Here is a 23434-nt window from a genome sequence, read left to right on the forward strand (position 1 = left end):
ATACTCTGTCCAATGCAAATTTCTATGTCACAGTTAATATCGGAGCCAAATATCTGCAATTTTTAATTGAGCCTCCCACAAACAAAGCCAGAGTTTTGATCTGCAGCCTGACCCGTAACTGACCTAGGAATTCATTTCAATACTGCATTGCAATCTTACTCTGTACTTAAAGGGACACAACAGCAACAACAACAACCAGCATTTAACATAGTAAAACGTCCCAAGGCATTTCACGAGCATTGTCAGACAAAATTTGACACCAAGCCCCATGAGATATTAGAACAGGTGACCAAAAGCTTGGTCAGAGGTTGGTTTTAAGAAGTCTCTTAAAAGAGGAAAGAGAGGTTTAGGGAGGGAATTGTAGAGCTTGGGACCTGAATAGATGAAGGCACAGCCGCCAATGACTGGGTGAAGGAAATCGGGGATACATGAGGCCAGAATTAGAGGAACGCAGTGTTCTTGGAGGGTTGTAGGGCTGGAGGAGGCTACAGAGATAGGGAGGGGCGAGGACACGGAGGGATTTAAACACAAGGAAGAGAATTTTAAAATTTAGCGTTGCTGAACCGGGAGCCAATGTAGGTCAAGTGAGCAAAGCTAGTGCGTGAACACACCTACACATCAGCAGCAGAATAATATGTTGTTTTACATTGTATAATCATCTGTTTTTATAAAACAGAAAATTCCCTTACCAATAGTGAGCAGCACCATGGGAGATTTGGTGGTAATGCACAAATGGTACATTTAGCATGTGTTTCATGTTTGTCAAACTTCAAATGTTACATTTAAGTTTCTGTATCATACTTAAGAAGTATAAGGAAACAAGGCAGTCATTTGGAATGTACAGAGAAACTCTCCAGGAACAGAAAATACCAGTCAGAATGTCTACAGCTCCTTAATTATTCTTACAAATAACACTTTTAAAAAAAAAAGACAAACAAAGCAAGGGTTCTGACCGGTTTGAATAGCAATTAAACTCTGAATGAACTCACTCATTATTTCCTTACAGCAGTTAAACTTTTGTGACATTAAATGGACACAACTTAATTTAAGTAGCAGAATAATTAGGGTTGCCAACTCTGATTGGAAGCAATTCTAGAGGTTTCACCAAATGACGTTCTGACTACGTGACGTCAAACCACATAGCATCTGCAAATGTTATTTCATTTACCTTGTAAAGGTTGTGTTACCTGTAGTTGAGTATCTTTGCTCATGATTTCATGCCAGCAGCTGTGATTTGGCCCCTGGTGCCCGTGCTGGTGCTAGTGCTCTCTCCTGTAAACCCATCACCCAGATAGGAACAGGAGTAGGCCATTCAGCCCCTCGTGCCTGCTCCACCATTTGATAAGATCATGGCTGATCTGTGATCTAACTCCAGATACCTGCCTTTGGCCCATATCCCTTAATACCTTTGGTTGCTAAAAAGCTATCCATCTCAGATTTAAATTTAGCAATTGAGCTAGTATCAATTGCCGCTTGTGGAAGAGAGTTCCAAACTTCTACCACCCTTTGTGTGTAGAAATGTTTTCTAATCTCACTCCTGAAAGGTCTGGCTCTAATTTTTAGACTTTGCCCCTACTCCTAGAATCCCCAACCAGCGGAAATAGTTTTTCTCTATCCACCCTGTCTGTTCCCCTTAATATCTTAAACTTCGATCAGATCACCCCTTAACCTTCTAGATTCCAGAGAATACAACCCCAATTTGTGTAATCTCTCCTCGTAACTTAACCCTTGAAGTCTGGGTATCATTCTAGTAAACCTACGCTTCACTCCCTCCAAGGCCAATATGTCCTTCTGAAGGTGCGGTGCCCAGAACTGCTCACAGTACTCCAGGTGCAGTCTAACCAGGATTTGTATAGCTGCAGCATAACTTCTGCCCCCTTGTACTCCAGTCCTCTAGATATAAAGGCCAGCAATCCATTAGCCTTATTGATTATTTTCTGCACCTGTTCATGACACTTCAATGATCTATGTACCTGAACCCTTAAGTCCCTTTGGACATCCACTGTTTTTAACTTTTTACCATTTAGAAAGTACCCAATTCTATCCTTTTTTTGTTCCAAAGTGGATGACCTCACATTTGCATACATTGAATTCTATTTGCCACAGTTTTGCCCATTCACCTAACCTATCAATATCCCTTTGTAATTATATGCTTTCATCCACACTGCTTACAATGCCACCAATCTTTGTGTCATCGGCAAACTTAGATATGAGACTTTCTATGCCTTCATTTTTTTTTTTTTTATTCGTTCACGGGATGTGGGCGTCGCTGGCAAGGCCGGCATTTATTGCCCATCCCTAATTGCCCTCGAGAAGGTGGTGGTGAGCCGCCTTCTTGAACCGCTGCAGTCCGTGTGGTGACGGTTCTCCCACAGTGCTGTTAGGAAGGGAGTTCCAGGATTTTGATCTAAGTCGTTAATAAATATTGTGAATAATTGAGGCCCCAAGACAGACCCCTGCGGGACTCCACTAGTCACATCCTGCCAATGTGAGTACCTACCCATTGTCCCTACTCTCTGTCGCCTTTCGCTCAGCCAACTTCCTAACCAAGTCCGTACTTTTCCCTCGATTCCATGGGCTTCTATTTTAGCTAACAGTCTCTTATGTGGGACCTTACCAAATGCCTTCTGGAAGTCCATATAAATAACATCCATTAACATTCCCCTGTCCACTACTTTAGGGCTACAGTGTAAAACGGGCCCTAGCAAATCAGCAGCCTGTTTTACGTCTCTCCCAATTTTAATTTACGTTGACTTCATTATGTTGCCACTTTTAATAAAAGGGCTTTAGGGCATTTTAGATAGCAGCAGATACATCGTTCCTGTCAGCATTTAAAAAGTTACGTTCTCAGAAATAATGTTTTATTTAAAAACATTTAAAATTTATTTCATTTTTCATGCTTTCTTTCAAATCATAAGAAAATAAACATGTTTGATATCTAGTTTTCTTTTCTTTTTATTTTACTTTACTTAACACACATCTTAAAGTAAAACCTGAGGTAGCAAGATGGAAATCAATTAACCAAAATGTCATGGTATTGGGAGCTTTGGGTAGAACCTATGTGCACAATTTTTATGGTAATAGATTTAGGTTATTTCAAATCAAACCAAACTTCTAAACCAAGGCTGGTACCACTCTTTATGCACTGCCAGCAAGGCCCTCTACTCGGGCTCGTCTCACTCTGTGTGAGGACCTGGGCTGAGCACCAATGGGCTTCTCAGCTGAAGGTGGTGCTGGGATAAGACTATGACCACCCTGTTTAGATGTTGATGATAACACCTCAACAGGGCTTCTCAACCTTGATGATAAAGTCCTCTTGTTTTCTGTGGTGCAATGAGCTTCTGTATGGATGGAGGAAGAGATTGACTATTGCTCAATTGGGATGCTATTGGTAGACTCTGAATACACCAATGACTTCTGCACGTCCTCTTGTATGGAAGAATCGTCATCTTTACAAGTCCTGTCATGTGTAGGCTCTATTTCACTTATACTGAATGTTCTTGACACGTCATCCATTAGATGTGGTTGAACTTTACTCTGACTTTTCACCTTAGAGCAAGGAACGGGAGAACATGCACTTTTTGGTGCAAGACACCTTGCTGATGCTCCCTTGCCACAGTAAGTGGGTACAGATAAGTCCACAGCCCCAAAAGAGGTTCTGTGGTGATACAGCGAGTATTCCAGAATTTCCCAATTTTATCCTCTCTTTCTACTGTAAATACTGACGCAAAGTAATTGTTCAACATGTCCGCCATTTCCCCATTGTCAATGACAATATCCCCACTTTCAGTTTTTAAGAGGCCAACACTGCTCCTGACCACCCTCTTTTTCCTAATATAACTATAAAAGTTCTTCGTATTGGTTTTGATATCCCTTGCAAGTTTCTTTTCATACTCCCTTTTTGTAGCTCTTACTATCTGTTTTGTGACCTTTTGTTGATCTTTGTATCTTTCCCATTCACCAGGATCTGTGCCATTTTTTGCCTTTTTGTATGCCCTTTCCTTATGTCTTATACTGTCCCTTACCTCTTTAGTTGTCCATGGCTGTTTTTTTTGGCAAGTAGAGTTCTTGCCCCTCAGGGGTATAAACCGATTCTGTATCACGTTAAATGTTTCTTTAAACATTTCCCAGTCATTTTACCCATTAACAGATTTGCCCAGTTTACTGTGGACAGTGTCTGTCTCATCCCATTGAAGTCGGCCTTACCCAAGTCTAGAATCTTAGATCCTTTCGTATCCCCCATTACCCTCTCTCCCTCCGACCTCCATTCCCCAGTCTCTTTCTCTCACTCCCTCCGCGCCCCCCCACCACCGACTGCCGACTTCCAACAGTATCCGGCACACCAGCCAGTCCCGGCTCCCTGCAGCTGTGGGTGGGTGATGTCACAGAGCGGGTGGAAGGCCGCTGCTGCAGCAGGAAATTTAAAGCACAGCCTCCCGGGCTGCTAGCAGCAATGCCCAGAAGACCCGTGCATCATTCTGTGAGACTCCTGGACAATCCGGAAGTGTTGGCAACCCTAAGAAGAATACAATTTTGTATTGCATTACGTTATTCTTTACATTAAGCTTTAGAACAACTCATTTAGATTACAGCTTTTTAATTCACTTGTTTGCCTCCATTATACCTTATATAATCTCACAGTCCCCACGTACTAATTTACAATGTAGCTTACGGTATGCATGGTAATTATAGAATTGTATGTTTAAAAAATATATTGCAATGCAAGAAAGAATTTGCATTTATACAGCAGCTTTCACATCCTCAAGATGTCCCAAAGCTCTTTACAGCGAATGAAGTGCAGTCACGGTTGTAATATAGGTAAACAAAGCAGCCAATTTATGCACAGCAAGGTCCCACAATGACAGTGGGATAAATTACCAGATAATCCACTTGTGGCGGTATTCGTTGAGGGATAAATATTGGCCAGGAGAACTACCCCGCTTTTCTTTGAATAGTCCCATGGGATCTTTTACAACCATCTAAGAGGGCAGAATGGGCTCCAGTTTAATGTCTCATCAACAGCACTCCCTCAGTACTGTACTGAAGTGCCAGCCTAGATTACGTGTGCATGTCTCTGGAGTGGGGCTTGAAGCTACGACCTTCCGACTCGGAGTCAAGAGAGCTACCACTGAGGCTGACGCCTAACTGTAAAACTCTGTGATCTGTAGAATTACAACTACAAGTTGATCAAAAATTGCCTGTTGCTTGGAGTGTTCCTCCATGTCAACACAGACTATATCAGACAAATGGAGTAATAAAAAATACAATAACATAACACTAACCTTGCAATGAAGTGTGTGTCAATCAGTACAGAATGTTCAATTTTTTTTAAAAAATCATTAAAAACTGCTTTTGATTTAGTCTGGCCTATCCCAGCCACCTGCCTTCAGTTTTGCTGTAGATCAGGCACAATGTAGAAATCCTTAGAGGCTACCACTTGCCTTATATCTGGTTACATTTAGTTTAAAGTACTGGAATTTGTTTACACCAGTGTGAGGAGGTGTTCTCGCTAGTTGGTATCTACAGCCATGACAATGTTGTAGACTGTAAAATAGGCCTTTAAGAAAAGAAAATGAATGAGAATAAAATTTGAATCTGATCCATACCAGTTTATAGCTACAACTACTGTGAATGCTAGACAGGGTAATCTGAAGAGAATTCAGGTAATTTCTGAGTTTTTACTAATGTCTGCTGAGATATTATGCACAATAACATTCCCAATAATAATTTTCAGGCTTGTATATCAAGAGGAGTTGCATTTTCCTGTCCTTTGGTGATCCCATTTTTGATCAATGTCTAGGTACATCTGGTAGAGTCCATAAACCGGCAGGTTCTGCAGGGATATGGTGTAAAAGTGGTGAGCGTACAAATAGAATAAAAACATAGGTATTATGAACTTCAACAAAATAAATAACGCAGCATACATATCAATGGCATTTAATTGCCCATGTTAGTAGAACCTCAAATTAATCAGCAATATTTGTTATTGAAGTTTACCTACTATGGGAATTTGTGAGATGCATTCAGTTAGCAGATTGGCACTATCCAAAAGAATTTTGACAGTTTATATTGTGTTTTTCAGTAAGGATCTGAGTACTTCAGCTCCCATATCTTAGATACTGTTTAGATATTTAGAACAATTCTTTTAAGTTTTAAAGATGAGTATGTATCCTTTTCTTCTACAGATCTATTTTACAAGAGGAATCCAATACTTTGGAGAAACATATCCAGTTCTTACAGGTAAATGGTCTTTAAAAGATCTGGTAAAATTAATTAGTTACTTACCCTATGGCTCTAAATTCACCTCTAAGGCCTTATTCACAAATCTTTTGCAGATCTGAAAATAAATCCCATTTTCTCTGCAGTTTGTCTGAAGTAGTAGAATTTTCTGCACAAATTCCACATATTTATGAGTAGTATGTTTTTAAATGAAGTTCAATGTTTGTTTGAAGATTCCCAAAAGTTTTGTAAGTAGAGCCATATACTAGCAACATTTTTTTAAAGAACAATTACAAAAGCATTGTAACAGCAGGAGATCCTCCTTCAGAGTCCAGTGGAAAGCTACCCTATGGCATCATACCAAAGGAAGGAGTCAATCCCTTCAAGAAAGGTAGTGAAAAGGCAAAAATCTCTGGAAAAAGGAAGGGGAAGAAAGTCTGGTTGCAAAATAAGTTGTTTGTTTAATGTCCCTCTAGTACCTTTTTCACGTTTTTTTGCTTGCCTATTTTCTTCCTCCCTTTCTCTCCTGACTCTTTGCTTAATATAGTTCATTGAATGCTGATCACCACCTATTGCCTCACCTAAGTGGCCATTATTCATGTGAGAGACATGACGATGAGTATTGCCAGGCTTTTTGACCTGAGGATGGAAGGGGACACACATGCCAACTGAGTCCAATTCTAATCTCCCCCATGCACACTTCTAGGAAAGACCACTGGTTAGCCATCAGAAGGAGGACTCCTGATTAATTTTCTCCTCCCTATCTCAGGGAAAGTACGTCATTTGTAGCATCGTACCACTGCCCCAGGTGCAAGCAAAAGTTTGTAGGCAATTGTTAAAACAGTCCAGCATCCAATCCCTGTTTGATGGCTGTTGAAGTGTAAGTGGGCTGGATGAGGTGGTTGAGAGTAGGGTTGCCATTTGTATCACTCCACAGTGTGTTTGCATCGAGGAGGTGAAGCCAAGTTTCCAGCCAAGGTGACCTATTACTGTTGCGACCACTACAGTTGCTGGATGTGCCAGGATAATGCTGCATCCCACATGCAGGTCTCTTTGCAGAAGATGGCGCACTTCTGCATTTCGCTTTCTGATCACCTGGATCCTATGAAGGCGGTTCTCCACGGTCGTTGTAAGGTAGATGAGCTCAGGTGGCATCTTGGGGCTGCAGCCAATTAGGATACCCTGGCTGTTGATCACTCTAGCATGCTTTTTTCATGCAATGCCAATGAAAGTTTGATTTACTATGACAGGAGTGCTTCTTAGGAATCATGCAACATTCATATAACTTAGTGGTACCATTGAGTCTGCTGTCCCATTATCCTTTGGGAATAGTAGCCTCTACATGCGAGCACAGAACACCTTGTGTGAAGCGTGACCTGCCTGGCATCACTATGTTAGCCCCCTCCCCTTCCAATCATCTCCGATAAGTGGATTCCATTCAGGAAACCCATTGGTGCAGTAATGTTAGTGGGGGAAATGAAAAATAATTACAACATGAGAACCCCAATGTCAGGAAAAAATAAATAAAAATGGATAAGAAATGACTGAAAACACTTAACCTTAACATTACTGTGTGGGGGAAGTAGATGATCTGTCTGTTCTGTTTCATGCACTTTGTAACATAATAGTTTTAAAATCTGCAACCCGTTAAATGCTATTAATGAGATTAGGGCACATATGCACCTGCATGCGTTTATTCTTACCAACTGTCCTTATCTTCTTTACCACAACTGTGTAGAAATACTGTTGTAAAACACAAGCATTCCTGTAAATATGGGATCACTTTTCCATGGCCAACTACATCCTGACTATTACCTATCAACCCTGTGTACTCATCTCACAGGGGCGTATCATAGAAATGATATCCTGCATGCCATGCCAGGAAATGTGTAAAGGAAGACCATGTCCCCATTCTAATATATTAATGAAACTCCTGCATTTTTAAGGCGAGCATTTTTCCTACGCCACCAAAATTGCATCTGACATTAGGTTGGGATCACCTGATTGGAAAGTCCCTGCTCATGTTTTTCTTTTCTAGTATTATTCAATATTAGCCATTGCAAAAACTTTTGCAATAACTAACTATTTCTATACATCACTGATAGTGAGTGGAGCCAGGTACTACAACATTCAGGTAATTCATTGTGAATTTTTATTTTGTCAAAAATCACAGAGCAGTTGTGGTTAAAATCACAAAGAAGTCAAACAGTATGTAAAATAAGTCAGAAATAAACAAAATGCAATTTATTTACAGCTCATGGCAATTTGAATAAGTATATGTCTCAATGATCAACACAGTACTGATGCAAAATAATCTACCTGTGTCAGAATGAATAAATTAAACATTTATTTCTGCTGTTCTGATGGTTTTTTTTGCACATTGTCATTTAAACAGTGAGGCCCCGAAATTCCAATGGCACTGTTGCGTTACCAGAAGCGAGGTGGGGAGGGATTTCCACCCACCATGACGACCAGGTCCTGACCCAATCCTAGATTGCGAGGTCAGGTAATTAACATATGTATCCCCCTACACTAGAACTGCACCATTTGTTGGCCCCAAAGACTTGCAGAATTTTGGACCCAGAGTGCCGATGACATCAGCAGAGTGGTGAACTGGCTGGAAAGAGTGAAAGGAGCCCAACAGTGAAATGAGAGAATCACTGAAGCAACTGGGTTAATAACTATCTCAATTAGTATTAATTCATCTTTTTACACTGCTGAGCTCTGATCTCATTAGAGCCAATTTCCCTGATATAGTCACCACTACTCACTGTGTAAATAAAAATATATGGAAACAAATAGCACAATAAAAGAAAATTGAATTCCAATTCTTTATAGCTAGTTGATTTTTAAAAAGGGACTTAATCATGACATTCGCTCTTCAGAGGATAATTTGTCAAGTTAGGAAAGTATATTTCTTTTAAAAATGTGTTGATTAATGGAAGTATGTCCAGAATGCAGGCAGAATGTCTGTTATACTTTGGGAGTTTGAGCCAAAATGTATCATCATATTTTCCAAAACACTATCCAGAATTCTTTGTTCAGTGTGTCTTTCTATCATTTTACAGTGCTAGTACAATAACTTCGTGAAAATACAGACTTTGATGGAGGTGAAACAGCGGTTGAAGTTTACATATTGGCTGCAGAATCTGAGACCCACAATAACTCTCCACTTAAGAAAAAGTGCACAAACTGTAATAATAATTTGCCAGAACATTGTTTTTCTGAGACGCTGTTTTTAACCTTGTGCATGCAGCAGTTATAGTCAGTGATGAGTGCCCATCAACTTAAAATTGTCACTCGCAGAGTGATGAGAAAGGTTAGAAGAAATTTCCTTATGCCAAGAATTGTTAGATCATGGAATGCTTTGCCAGAGAGAGTAGTTGAGACAGAGACCATTGCATCTTTTAAGTGAAGAGCAGGCAAACATTTGAAGCAGAAGATGAATGGCTGTGGCGATAGAATAGGGCAGTGGGATTAGTTTTGGATTGCTCTAGAAAAGAGTTGGTACAGAAACAATCGTCCAAATGGCTTACTTCAGTGTTGTAAGACTCTATGGTTCCGTGGTTCTACGGTGGATATATTTTTTGCCTTCTTGAACCGCAGCATTCCGTGTGGTGAAGGTTCTCCCATAGTGCCGATAGGTAGGGAGTTCCAGAATTTTGACCCAACAATGATGAAGGAACGGCGATGTATTTCCAAGTCCGGATGGTGTGTGACTCGGAGGGGAACGTGCAGGTGGTGGTGTTCCCATGTGCCTGCTGCCCTTGTCCTTCTAGGTGGTAGAGGTCGCGGGTTTGGGAGGTGCTGTCGAAGAAGCCTTGGCGACTTGTTGCAGTGCATCCTGTAGATGGTACACACTGCAACCACTGTGCGCTGGTAGTGAAGGTAGTGAATGTTTAGGGTGGTAGATGGGCTGCCAATTAAGCGGGCTGCTTTGTCCTGGATGGTGTCGAGCTTCTTGAGCGTTGTTGGAGCTGCATTGATCCAAGCAAGTGGAGAGTATTCCATCACACTCCTGACTCGTGCCTTGTAGATGGTGGAAAGGCTTTGGAGAGTCAGGAGGTGAGTCACTCACCGCAGAATACCCAGTCGATGACCTGCTCTTGTAGCCACAGCATTTATGTGGCTGGTCCAGTTAAGTTTCTGGTCAATGGTGACCCCCAGGATGTTGATGGTGGGGGATTTGGCGATGGTAATGCTGTTGAATGTCAAGGGGAGGTGGTTAGACTCTCTCTTGTTGGAGATAGTCATTGCCTGGCACTTGTCTGGCACGAATGTTACATGCCACTTATCAGCCCGAGCCTGGATGTTGTCCAGGTCTTGCTGCATGCGTGTAAGGAATCTTACAACACCAGTTTATAGTCCAACAGTTTTATTTGAAAATCACAAGCTTTCGGAGTTTACCTCCTTCGTCAGGTGAGTGAGTGAAGCATAGCATATATTAAGCTGGGAGGCGATCACAGCAATCAAAGGTGTCATTGGTGTTCAGACAGGTTAGCCACGGAAAACATTACATCCCAGTATACTGAATACACAGTGGGTCAGATTACACAGACAGATAGAGAAAGAGACCCGAAAGGCAGAGAGAGAGAGAATGTCCAGTTGTATTAAAAACAGATAACTTTTTTTTCCGCTGCTGGGGTTACGTGTAGCGTGACATGAACCCAAGATCACGGTTGAGGCCGTCCTCATGGGTGCGGAACTTGGCTATCAATTTCTGCTCGACGATTTTGCCTTGTCGTGTGTCTCGAAGGTCGCCTTGGAGAACGCTTACCCGAAGATCGGTGGCTGAATGTCCTTGACTGCTGAAGTGTTCCCCGACTGGGAGGGAACCTTCCTGTCTGGTGATTGTTGCGCGGTGTCCGTTCATCCGTTGTCGCAGTGTCTGCATGGTCTCGCCTATGTACCATGCTCCGGGGCATCCTTTCCTGCAACGTATGAGGTAGACAACGTTGGCCGAGTCACAGGAGTATGAACCATGCCCTGGTGGGTGGTGTCCTCTCGTGTGATGGTGGTATCTGTGTCGATGATCTGGCATGTCTTGCAGAGGTTGCCGTGGCAGGGTTGTGTTGTGTGGTGTCGTGGACGCTGTTCTCCAGAAAGCTGGGTAATTTGCTGCGAACGATGGTCTGTTTGAGGTTGGGTGGCTGTTTGAAGGCGAGTAGTGGAGGCGTGGGGATGGCCTTAGCGAGGTGTTCGCCGTCATCGATGACATGTTGAAGGCTGCGGAGAACATGGCGTAGTTTCTCCGCTCTGGGGAAGTACTGGACGACGAAGGGTACTCTGTTGGTTGCGTCCCTTGTTTGTCTTCTGAGGAGGTCTATGCGATTCTTCGCTGTGGCCCGTCGGAACTGTCGATCGACGAGTCGAGCGTCATATCCCGTTCTTACGAGGGCGTCTTTCAGCGTCTGTAGGTGTCCATCGCATTCCTCCTTGTCTGAGCAGATCCTGTGTATTCGCAGGGCCTGTCCATAGGGGATGGCCTGTTTGATGTGGTTAGGGTGGAAGCTGGAAAAGTGGAGCATCGTGAGGTTGTCCGTGGGCTTGCGGTAGAGTGAGGTGCCCGTCTTTGATGGAGATTTGTGTGTCCAAGAAAGAAACCGATTCTGAGGAGTAGTCAATGGTGAGTTTGATCTTGGGATGGAACTTATTGATGTTATCGTGTAGTGTCTTCAGTGATTCTTTGCCGTGGGTCCATAGGAAGAAAATGTCGTTGATGTATCTGGTGTATAGTGTTGGTTGGAGGTCCTGTGCATTGAAGAAGTCGTGCTCGAACTTGTGCATGAAAATGTTGGCGTATTGGGGTGCGAATTTGGTCCCCATGGCTGTTCCGTGTGTTTGGGTAAAGAACTGGTTATCGAAGGTGAAGACATTGTGATCCAGGACGAAGCGGATGAGTTGTAGGATGGCGTCTGGAGATTGGCTGCTGTTAGTGTTGAGTACTGAGGCTGTTGCAGCGATGCCGTCATCGTGGGGGATACTGGTGTAGAGTGCCGAGACGTCTGTCGTGGTGAGAAGTGTTCCTGGTTCAACTGGTCCATGGGGGCTGAGTTTTTGTAGGAAGTCTGTAGTGTCGCGACAGAAGCTGGGGGTTCCCTGTACGATGGGTTTCAGGATGCCCTCGACGTATCCAGAGAGGTTCTCGCACAGGGTTCCGTTGCCTGATACGATAGGACGTCCGGGTGTGTTGGCTTTGTGTATCTTTGGGAGGCAGTAGAAGTCTCCCATGCGGGGAGTACGTGGGATGAGAGCGCGTAGGATGCTTTGAAGGTCTGGATCGAAGGTCTTGATCAGTTTGTTGAGCTGGTGGGTGTGTTCTTTGGTCGGATCTGCGGGTAACCGTCTGTAGTGTTCCTGGTTGTCCAGTTTTGCTCCACTTTTCCAGCTTCCACCATAACCACGTGAAAGAGGCCATCCCCTATGGACAGGCCCTGCGAATACACCGGATCTGCTCAGACGAGGAGGAACGCAATGGACACCTACAGACGCTGAAAGACGCCCTCGTAAGAACGGGATATGACGCTCGACTCGTCGATCGACAGTTCCGACGGGCCACAGCGAAGAATCGCATAGACCTCCTCAGAAGGCAAACACGGGACGCAACCAACAGAGTACCCTTCGTCGTCCAGTACTCCCCCAGAGTGAAGAAACTACGCCATGTTCTCCGCAGCCTTCAACATGTCATCGATGACAACGAACACCTCGCTAAGGCCATCCCCACGCCTCCAATACTCGCCCTCAAACAGCCACCCGCCCTCAAACAGCCACCCAACCTCAAACAGACCATCGTTCGCAGCAAATTACCCAGCTTTCAGGAGAACAACGTCCACGACACCACACAACCCTGCCACGGCAACCTCTACAAGACATGCCAGATCATCGACACAGATACCACCATCACACGAGAGGACACCACCCACCAGGTACATAGTTCATACTCCTGTGACTCGGCCAACGTTGTCTACCTCATACGTTGCAGGAAAGGATGCCCCGGAGCATGGTACATAGGCGAGACCATGCAGACACTGCGACAACGGATGAACGGACACCGCGCAACAATCACCAGACAGGAGGGTTCCCTCCCAGTCGGGGAACACTTCAGCAGTCAAGGACATTCAGCCACTGATCTTCAGGTAAGCGTTCTCCAAGGCGGTCTTCGAGACACACGACAACGCAAAATCGTCGAGCAGAAATTGATAGCCAAGTTCCGCACCCATGAGGACGGCCTCAACCGGGATCTTGGGTTCATGTCACGCTACACATAACCCCACCAGCGGAAAAAAAGTTATCTGTTTTTAATACAACTGGACACTTTCTTTCTTTCTTTCTTTCTCTCTCTCTCTCTCTCTCTCCTCTGCCTTTCGGGTCTCTTTCTCTGTCTGTGTAGTCTGACCCACTGTGTATTCAGTGTACTGCGATGTAATGTGGCTAACCTTTCTTAACACCTTTGATTGCTGTGATCGCCTCCCAGCTTAATATATGCTATGCTTCACTCACTCACCTGACGAATGAGGTAAACTCCGAAAGCTTGTGATTTTCAAATAAAACTGTTGGACTATAACCTGGTGTTGTAAGATTCCTTACATTTGTCCACCCCAGTCCATCACCGACATCTCCACATCATTGCTGCATGCGGGCATGGACTGCTTCATTATCTGAGGGGTGGCAAATGGAACTGAACACTGTGCAATCATCAGCGAACATCCCCATTTCTGATCTTATGATGGAGGGAAAGTCATTGATGAAGCAGCTGAAGATGATTGGGCTTAGGACACTGCCCTGAGGAACTCCTGCAGCAATGTCCTGGGGCTGAGATGATTGGCCTCCAACAACCACTCCCATCTTTGTGCTAGGTATGACTCCAGCCACTGGAGAGTTTTCCCTCTGATTCCCATTGACTTCAATTTTACTAGGGATCCTTGGTGCCACACTTGGTCAAATGCTGCCTTGATGTCAAGGGCAGTGATGCTATTAACTGCTGAAAACCAGCAACGTCATATGAAGGAGACCAGACTGCCTCTATGCAAAGCAGATATCTTTAAGACAGTTTTGTATATCGGCTATTCTTTGAACCAAGATTAAAGAACTCTAATTTGCAGGTAGAGATCATGCAAAGCTCAATGTTTAATACACAACACTCTGTCTACCTAAATCCATATCTAAAATATTATTTAATCATAAAAAATTCTTTTTGAAGCATGACTGCGCTTTGTTTCCATCACATAGACATCACTGAATTATAGCATGTAAAGTATAAATAGTAATCCAATACTGTATTTAAAAGATATTTTGCCACCCTTTGCCCCAGTGCAAATGTCTGATTTTGCTATTGTCTGAAAACTGAACCAGCAGAGTTCAGGTTGGGTCAGCAGATCAATAGGAGCTGGGATCAACTGTTGTATCAGCACTGTTCTTCCTGGTACACAACAGCTGATGTGCTGAACTAGCGTACAAGTGGAGTATACTAAAAATTGTTATGTTGGAATCTTCTGTTAGAATAAAAATTGTTAGAATGGTTTTCAAACATAAATGGAGCTCGGCTGTAATTGACCATCAATCAATGGATTATCAGTGGAACAATCGGAAGTTGGGTTCAATTAAGGTAGCCATTCAAATGTGAATTACCTGCTTACCTAACTGAACTTTTAAAAAGTGATCAACTAAGCGTGAAGTCAGGTTCCGGGTGTGTTCGACATGCAAGCTTCCACTGTATATTAAACATTTGATAGAATTGTTTCTTAAAGCTGGAAGTAATTGTGGGGTTTTCTCTATCGTTTACTCAATTTTTATTTTAGGATGATAATAGCATCAGTAATAAAACAAACTGGAAAGAGAAACGAGAACTATAAAAACAGATTGTAAGAGCTTCTACAAGTATGTAAAAAGGAAGAGATTAGTGAAAGTATACGTGGGTCCCTTAGAGGCAGAGACAGGAGAAATTATAATGGGGAATAAGGAAATGGCAGAGACGTTAAACAAATATTTTATATCTGTCTTCACAGTCAAAGACACTTAAATCATACTGGAAATAGTGGGGAACCAAGGGTCTAATGAGAGTGAGGAACTTAAAGTAATTAAGATTAGTAAAGAAAAAGTACTGGAAAAATTAATGGGACTAAAAGCTGACAGATCCCCTGAACCTGATGGCCTACATCCTAGGGTTTTAAAAGAGGTGGCTGCAGAGATAGTGGATTCATTGGTTTTGATTTTCCAGAATTCCCTAGATTCTAGAATGGTCCATGTAGATTGGTAGGTAGCAAATGTAACCCCGCTATTCAAGAAAGGGAGGAGAGAGAATTTAGGGAACTATAGTCCAGTTAGCCTGACATCAGTAGTAGGGAAAATGCTAGAATCTATTACTAAGGATGTAGTAACAGAGCACTTAGAAAATCATAATATAATTAGGCAGAGTCAACATGGTTTTATGAAAGGGAAATTGTGTTTGACGAATCTATTAGTTTTTTGAGGGTGTAACTAGCTGGGTAGATAAGGGGGGACCAGTGGATGTAGTATATTTGGATTTTCAAAAGGTTTTCCATAAGGTTCCACACGAGGTGGTTACACAAGATTAGGGTTCATGGGATTGGGGGTAATATATTAGCATGGATTGAGGATTGGTTGACGGACAAAAAACAGAGAGTAGGAATAAACGGGTTATTTTCGGGTTGGCAGGTTGTAACTAGTGGGATGCTGCAAGGATCAGTGCTTGGGCCTCAGCTGTTTACAATATATATCAATGAGTTAGATGAGGGGACCAAGTGTAATGTATCCAAGTTTGCTGACGATATAAAGCTAGGTGGAGGTAAGCTGTGAGGAGGAAGCAAAGAGGCTGCAAAGGAATATCGACAGGTTAAGTGAGTGGGCGGGAAGGTGGCTGTTGGAGTATAACGTGGGGAAATGTGAAATTGTCGACTTTGGTAGGAAGAATAGAAAAGCAGAATATTTTTTAAAAGATAAGAGATTAAGAAATGTTGATATTCAGAGGGATTTGGGTGTCATTGTGTACGAATCACAAAATATGCAGGTACAGCAAGCAATTAGAAAGGCAAATGGTATGTTAGCCTTTATTGCAAGGGGTTTGGAATATAAAAGTAAGGAGGTCTTGCTGCAATTATATCGGGCTCTGGTGAGACCACACCTGGAGTACTGTGTATAGTTTTGGTCTCCTTACCTAAGGAAGGATATACTTGCCTTAGAGGGGCTGCAACAGAGGTTCACTGGATTGATTCCTGGGATGAGAGGGTTGTCCTATGAGGAGAGGTTGAGTAAAATGGGCCAATATTCTCTGAAGTTTAGAGGAATGAGAGGTGATCTCACTGAAATGTATAAAATTCTTAGAGGGCTTGTTATGATAGATGCTGGAGAGTCTAGAACTAGGAGTCATAGTCTCAAGATAAGAATTCAGCCATTTAGGACAGAGATCAGGAAAAATTTCTTCGTTCAGAAGGTTGTGAATCTTTGGAATTCTGTACCCCCAAAGGGCTGTGGATGCTCAGTTGTTGAGTATATTCAAGATTGAAATTGATAGATTTTTGGACACTAAGGGCATCAAGGGGTATGGGGATTGGGCAGGAAAGTGGAATTGAGGTAGATCAGCCGTGATCTTATTGAATGGTGGAGGGCTCGCGGGGCCGTATGGCCTACTCCTGCTCCTATTTCTTATGTTCTTATGAGATGGATGCAGTAATTATATCAATTAAATAGGCGATTAAAACCAAGATTACCCGAGATTTAAATTTTTAATCGACTGACTGGAATAACTTTTTCAAATGATTGGATAGGTTTACAAAAAAAACATTGTTGTGGACATCTTGGAAATGAGGTTGGTATAGTTTCCACCGACAGGTGTAAATCGTCACAGTAGTTTTTGGCGTTGAGCTGCTCTGTTTGTTTACATTACTTAACCAGAGGTCTGGAAAAGCTTCAAAGGATCAAAAGTGTAAGTTTAAAGTATTTTCTGTTTTAAAAACCCAGGGGAGAATTCAGTTTGGAGCTGGTGTTTCTTCAATAGTGTTCAGCTTTGATTTTTAATATCAACAAGCTCATGGAGTTCAAATGCAAATGGTGTAGAAGTTAGAAATGAGTCATGCCTATTTTTGAATTTCAACATTAATTTGTTAATTCATTTCTTGTATCATAAATTTTTCTTAAAATTACTGGTAGAGGGATTGTTGCCATGGCAAACTATTTCAGAAGACCTCACTGTGTTTTGTTAGTGGGTTGCTCTAAAAGGAGTCCCAATGATGAGAATGTCTCTTGTTCTGCTTGAACCTGTTGCTTCGTCCAACAAATTGATACTAGTGCCGTTTTCCGAACAGGCTGTTCCAGGAACTGGCCCAGTACAAATGGTGATAACAACCCTTTAATTAAAATTCTAATTTTTTATTTTTAAAAAATGCCATATAATAATTACCCAAATTAAACTGAGCCTATAACAAGCTCAGAGTTTGAAATAAATAGAATCATTCACTACTTAAGTCTCAGTCATTCACTTGTTTACAAGATGCACATTTTTAATGGTGAATTTGTGTGTTTGCTCAGATGTCTCTGTAGTCATAGAACTCTGCATGAATGCATTTATGTGTGGCTTTTGCATGTGTTCTAAAAGGAGAAAAATTAGTTTCAAATTGTATTGATATTTCATATTCAAAACTCAACTAAAATAACCAGCGGAAAATGGGACTAATGAATGTGTCTCACCCTGGCTTGTTAATCTAAATGCTGATTTAATGTGTTGTATTGGATGCACGGTGCAGCACCTTTTTTACAGATGAGAAACACTGGAGTTTGGCTGAGACCTTTTCATGCTAGATTTTCAGGCTAAAATTCCTAAACATTTAATTTCTTATTGTTCTGTGCATGGATGCCTCAAAATAAAGTCTCAAGTACAGGAATTCCAGTTGGTTCTTGAGATTTGTGTAGGAGAGCAGTGATGGCCAGCAGGATGATGATGGGGAACAAAAGCAATGCTGTGGAGGGAAAGTTCTAGAGCTGAAAGAGCAGAACTGGATAGATCAGACAATATCAGATCAGACAACTTTTAGGACCAACTATGGTGTTTTCAACTCTCTATTGATGTGAACTGGAGGCTCACTGTCTTTCATCCAAGGGTCACTTTGCTTGCAGACCAATTAAAGATTTCCTACCTATTACCTTTGACTGACCAATTCATTTATTTCTTGAAAATGAATAAGTGTAATGTTACTGAGTAACATTGCATTGAATTGAATTTTTTTTTATTCATTAATGGGATGTGGGCATTGCTGGCAAGGCCAGCATTTATTGCCCATCCCTAATTGCCCTTGAGAAGGTGGTGGTGAGCCGTTGCCTTGAACCGCTGCAGTCCATGTGGTGAAGGTTCTCCCACAGTGCTGTTAGGTAGGTAGTTCCAGGATTTTGACCCAGCAACGATGAAGGAATGGCGATATATTTCCAAATGTAAGGAATTTTACAACACCTGGTTATAGTTCAACAATTTTATTTTAAAATCACAAGCTTTCGGAGATTATCTCCTTCGTCAGGTGAGTGAGTGAAAGGTTCTCAAATCGCATATCTTATATTAGGCTGGGACACGCTCACACCAAAGGTGTTCAGACAGGTTAGCCATGCAAAACAGTTCTGAATACACAATGGGTCAGAATACAAAGCCAGAGAGAGAAAGAGACCCGAAAGGCAGAGAGAGAGAGAATGTCCAGTTGTATTAAAAACAGATAACTTTTTTTTTTCCTGCTGGTGGGGTTACGTGTAGCATGACATGAACCCAAGATCCCGGTTGAGGCCGTCTTCATGGGTGCGGAACTTGGCTATCAATTTCTGCTCAACGATTTTGCGTTGTCGTGTGTCTCGAAGGCCGCCTTGGAGAACGCTTACCTGAAGATCGGTGGCTGAATGTCCTTGACTGCTAAAGTGTTCCCTCCTGTCTGGCGACGGACACCGCGCAACAATCGCCAGACAGGAGGGTTCCCTCCCAGTCGGGGAACACTTCAGCAGTCAAGGACATTCAGCCACCGATCTTCGGGTAAGCGTTCTCCAAGGCGGCCTTCGAGACACACGACAACGCAAAATCGTCGAGCAGAAATTGATAGTCAAGTTCCGCACCCATGAGGACGGCCTCAACCGTGATCTTGGGTTCATGTCACGCTACATGTAACCCCACCAGCAGGAAAAAAAAAGTTATCTGTTTTTAATACAACTGGACATTCTCTCTCTCTCTCTCTCTCTCTCTCTCTCTGCCTTTTGGGTCTCTTTCTCTCTCTGGCTTTGTAACCTGACCCATTGTGTATTCAGAACTGTTTTCCATGGCTAACCTGTCTGAACACCTTTGGTGTGAGCGTGTCCCAGCCTAATATAAGATATGCGATTTGAGAACCTTTCACTCACTCACCTGACGAAGGAGATAATCTCCGAAAGCTTGTGATTTTAAAATAAAATTGTTGGACTATAACCTGGTGTTGTAAGATTCCTTACATTTGTCCACCCCAGTCCATCACCGGCATCTCCACATCACAATATATTTCCAAGTTGGGATGGTGTGTGACTTGGAGGGGAACATGGTGTTGTTCCCATGTGCCTGCTGCCCTTGTCCTTCTAGGTAGTAGAGGTCGCGGGTTTGGGAGGTGCTATCGAAGAAGCCTTGGCGAGTTGCTGCAGTGCATCCTGTGGATGGTACACACTGCAGCCACAGTGCGCCGGTGGTGAAGGGAGTGAATGTTTAGGGCGGTGGATGGGCTGCCAATCAAGCGGGCTGCTTTGTCCTGGGTGGTGTTGGAGCTGCACTCATCCAGGCAAGTGAGAGTATTCCATCACACTCCTGACTTATGCCTTGTAGATGGTGGAAAGGCTATGGGGAGTCAGGAGGTGAGTCACTCACCACAGAATACTCAGCCTCTGACCTGCTTTTGTAGCCACAGTACTTATGTGGCTGGTCCAGTTAAGTTTCTGGTCAATGATGACCCCAGGATATTGATGGTGGGCGATTTGGTGATGGTAATGCCGTTGAATGTCAAGGGGAGGTGGTTAGACTCTCTCTTGTTGGAGATGGTCATTGGCTGGCACTTGTCTGGCGCGAATGTTACTTGCCACTTATGAGCCTATGCCTGGATGTTGTCCAGGTCTTGCTGCATGCGGGTATGGAGTGCTTCATTATCTGAGGGGTTGCGAATGAAACCGAACACTGCAATTGTCAGCGAACATCCCCATTTCTGACCTTATGATGGAGCGAAGGTCATTGATGAAGCAGCTGAAGATGGTTGGGCCTAGGACACTGCCCTGAAGAACTCCTGCAGCAATTGCTCCTTCTAGATTTACTAGTTCTCATTCATATTGGTGACCAGTTGACTTCTATGCTGGCTGTGTCCACCTCAGCAGATGACAACATAATCCACTTGTAGATTCAATTGAAGTGACTGAAAAATCTATTGGTTGCTTGAGACAACATGACCAGAAGGTCAGATTTTGCCATGTACAACTCTTCATCAAATATCTCCACCTTTGTTTGGTCTCAGTTAATAGTTTAAACCAGTAGAAGTGTTCTGAGGAAGGATCTTAGACCCAAAACATTGAGTGGTCTTTTCTTGTTACAGATGCTGACTGACCTGCTGTGTATTTCCACCATTTTCTGTTTTATTTCATTGACACTTTTCCCGACTTGTTGGAAAATGCAGAGCTCTGTGATTTATCTAATGTGAAAATGTGAAACAAGTGCCCATTCATTCAGCATCTCAAAGTATTTGCTTTTAGCATAGCTCAAGCTGGGTTTTTTTCTGATGTAATCACTGGGGAATATTTAGCATCTGGAAAAAACAGCTCCAACCTGCAAATGTACAGGATTTCTTACCACATCTGTTTCCCTACTTCTCTATTGGATGTGTTTTAGTTGTATTTATTGCAGTGCCATTTTTCCTGTGGAGTTTGAAAGGAGCATTATCCTCTGGAATGTTTAGCTTCCAGACCCAAAATCCCTGAGATTCTGTAAGTGTTCCATTCTGCAACATTAACGTACCTACCTTCAGCAAAAAATTCACAGAAAAAAGTTTTTAAAAACAGCTTGCATATCCAGCCCAACTGGTGTTTTCCACATAGCTGTTATTTATATAGTCATATTGCTTTTTGATGCAGTTTGTCATTTTTTTAACTGAGGCTCAAAAGTGCTCACTGCTGTGGTGCTGTCAGTGTATTTACATATTTAGAAAAGTGTCTGTCTACTTCTAAAATCTGCCTTAAAATCGACCCCATTGTCAGTTAGATTTCATAATCAAGTTTTTGATGTATATTACTGACCTGTATTTGGGCATAATTTCAAAGTTTGCAGATTACACGAAACTCGGAAATGTAGTAAGGAGGATAGTAGCAGACTTCAGGAGGACATAGATAGATTGGTTAAATGGGCAGACACATGGCAGATGAAATTTAATGGAGAAAAGAGTGAAGTGATGTATTTTGGAAGGAAGAATGAGGAGAGTCAATATAAACTAAATGGTACAATTTTAAAGGGGGTACGGGAACAGGGAGACCTGGGAGTTTATGTACACAAATCTTTGAAGGTGGCAAGACAAGTCGATGAGGCTGTTAAAATAGCATATGGGATCCTTGGCTTTATAAATAGAGGCATAGAGTACAAAAGCAAGGAAGTTATGCTAAACCTTTATAAATCACTGGTTAGGCCTTAACTGGAGTACTGTGTCCAATTTTCAGTACCATACTTTAGGAATGATGTCAAGCCTTGGAGAGGGTGCAGAGGAGATTTACTAGGATGGTACCAGGGATGAGGAACTTCATGTTATGTGCAGAGACTAGAGAAGCTGGTATTGCTGTCCTTAGAACAGGGAAGATTAAGGGGTGATTTAATAGATGCGTTCAAAACTATGAGGGGTTTTGATGGAGTAAATAAGGAGAAACTGTTTCCACTGGCAAGGAGGTCGGTAACCAGAGGGCACAGATTTAAGGTAATCGACAAAAGAACCAGAGGGATGATGAAGAGAAATTTACGCAGCGAGTTATAATCTGGAATGCACTGCGTGAAAAGGTGGTGGAATCAGATTCAATAATAACTTTCAAAAGGGAATTGTGTATATATACTTGAAAAGTAAAAATTTGCAGGACTATGGGGAAAGAGCAGGGGAGTTGGACTATTTGGATAGCTCTTTCAAAGAGTCAGCACAGGTACGATGGGCCGAATGGCCATCTTCTGCGCTGTATGATTCTATGATTCATTGCTTGTAGCAGATCATTTTGTGCTGCTGGCAAAATCACTTAGTAATCTAGTGCACTCTACTCACTATCTTGGACAATATGCTAACTAGTGGGATGCGTTGGTAAGTGCCCCCAAGTGCAGTAATATAGTCTTGCATGGCTCAAGAGGGGACATTGGAGGTATTTATTGTAGAATACAAGGAAAGAAAAAAATATCTAGAAATAAAAAGCTGGTACCAGTAAACGCGACTGTGAAGGTATTGTGTTGTCATAAAAATCCAACTGGTTCACGACTGTCCTTTAGGGAAGGAAACCTGCCATCATTACCTGGTCTGGTCTGTATGTGACTCCAGACCTTCATCGACATGATTGACTCTTAACTGCCTTCTGAAGTGGCCTAGCAAGCCCCTCAGTTGTATCAAACTGTTAGAAAGAAGACGACGAAAACTGGGCAGAGCACTCGGCTGCGACCTAAGCATCGAATCAGGACACGACAAATGCACATCCAGCCCAGTCAACCCTGCAAAGTCTTCCTCACTGACGTCTGAGGACTAGTGCTAAAGTTGGGAATGATGTCCCACGAACTAGTCCAAGGCTTCTTCGGCAGCACCTCCCAAACTCGTGACCTCCATGACTCTGGGTAGGATCCTCACCACATAGAGGAAGCCCACTGCTGCTGCCCAGGAACATGCAGCAGCAACACCATGAAAAGGAGGAGGGCTAGTTAAAGGGGGAAGTCAATCACCCTGAAAATATTTTAAGAAAGTTCTCGGTTTGGACCATCAGTGAGTGTTTGGTGCCATTATGGAGGAATGGCAAGGCTGACATTTTCACTGATGCCCCTCGGTCTACAGCCACCCCTCTTGTGGCAGTCCTTTGGGTTGCTGGCAGCACCAGTATGAGACACGTAAATCGGACGGGTTCCCGGGCCCTGCCTCCCCGCCATCATTTACCTGCAGCCGGGTGGTCGGGTGGAATAGCCAGTTTCCTTGCTGGGGTGGGAGGAGCAAAATTTATGGTT

General features: G+C 42.8%; 1 protein-coding gene across 5 annotated transcripts in view; it reads left to right on the forward strand.

Annotated features, from left to right (window-relative positions):
• The window catches only part of ccdc24 (coiled-coil domain containing 24), a 106091-nt gene that overhangs the window by 66206 nt on the left and 16451 nt on the right, over positions 1–23434 (forward strand). For all 5 annotated transcript variants that reach the window (XM_067990107.1, XM_067990109.1, XM_067990108.1 and 2 more), the window contains one exon: positions 6186–6240. In XM_067990107.1, coding sequence (XP_067846208.1) covers positions 6186–6240 — 55 coding nt within the window. The remainder of the gene's footprint in view (positions 1–6185; positions 6241–23434) is intronic.

Source organism: Heptranchias perlo, chromosome 9 (genome assembly GCF_035084215.1).
Source record: "Heptranchias perlo isolate sHepPer1 chromosome 9, sHepPer1.hap1, whole genome shotgun sequence".
Taxonomy (NCBI): domain Eukaryota; kingdom Metazoa; phylum Chordata; class Chondrichthyes; order Hexanchiformes; family Hexanchidae; genus Heptranchias; species Heptranchias perlo.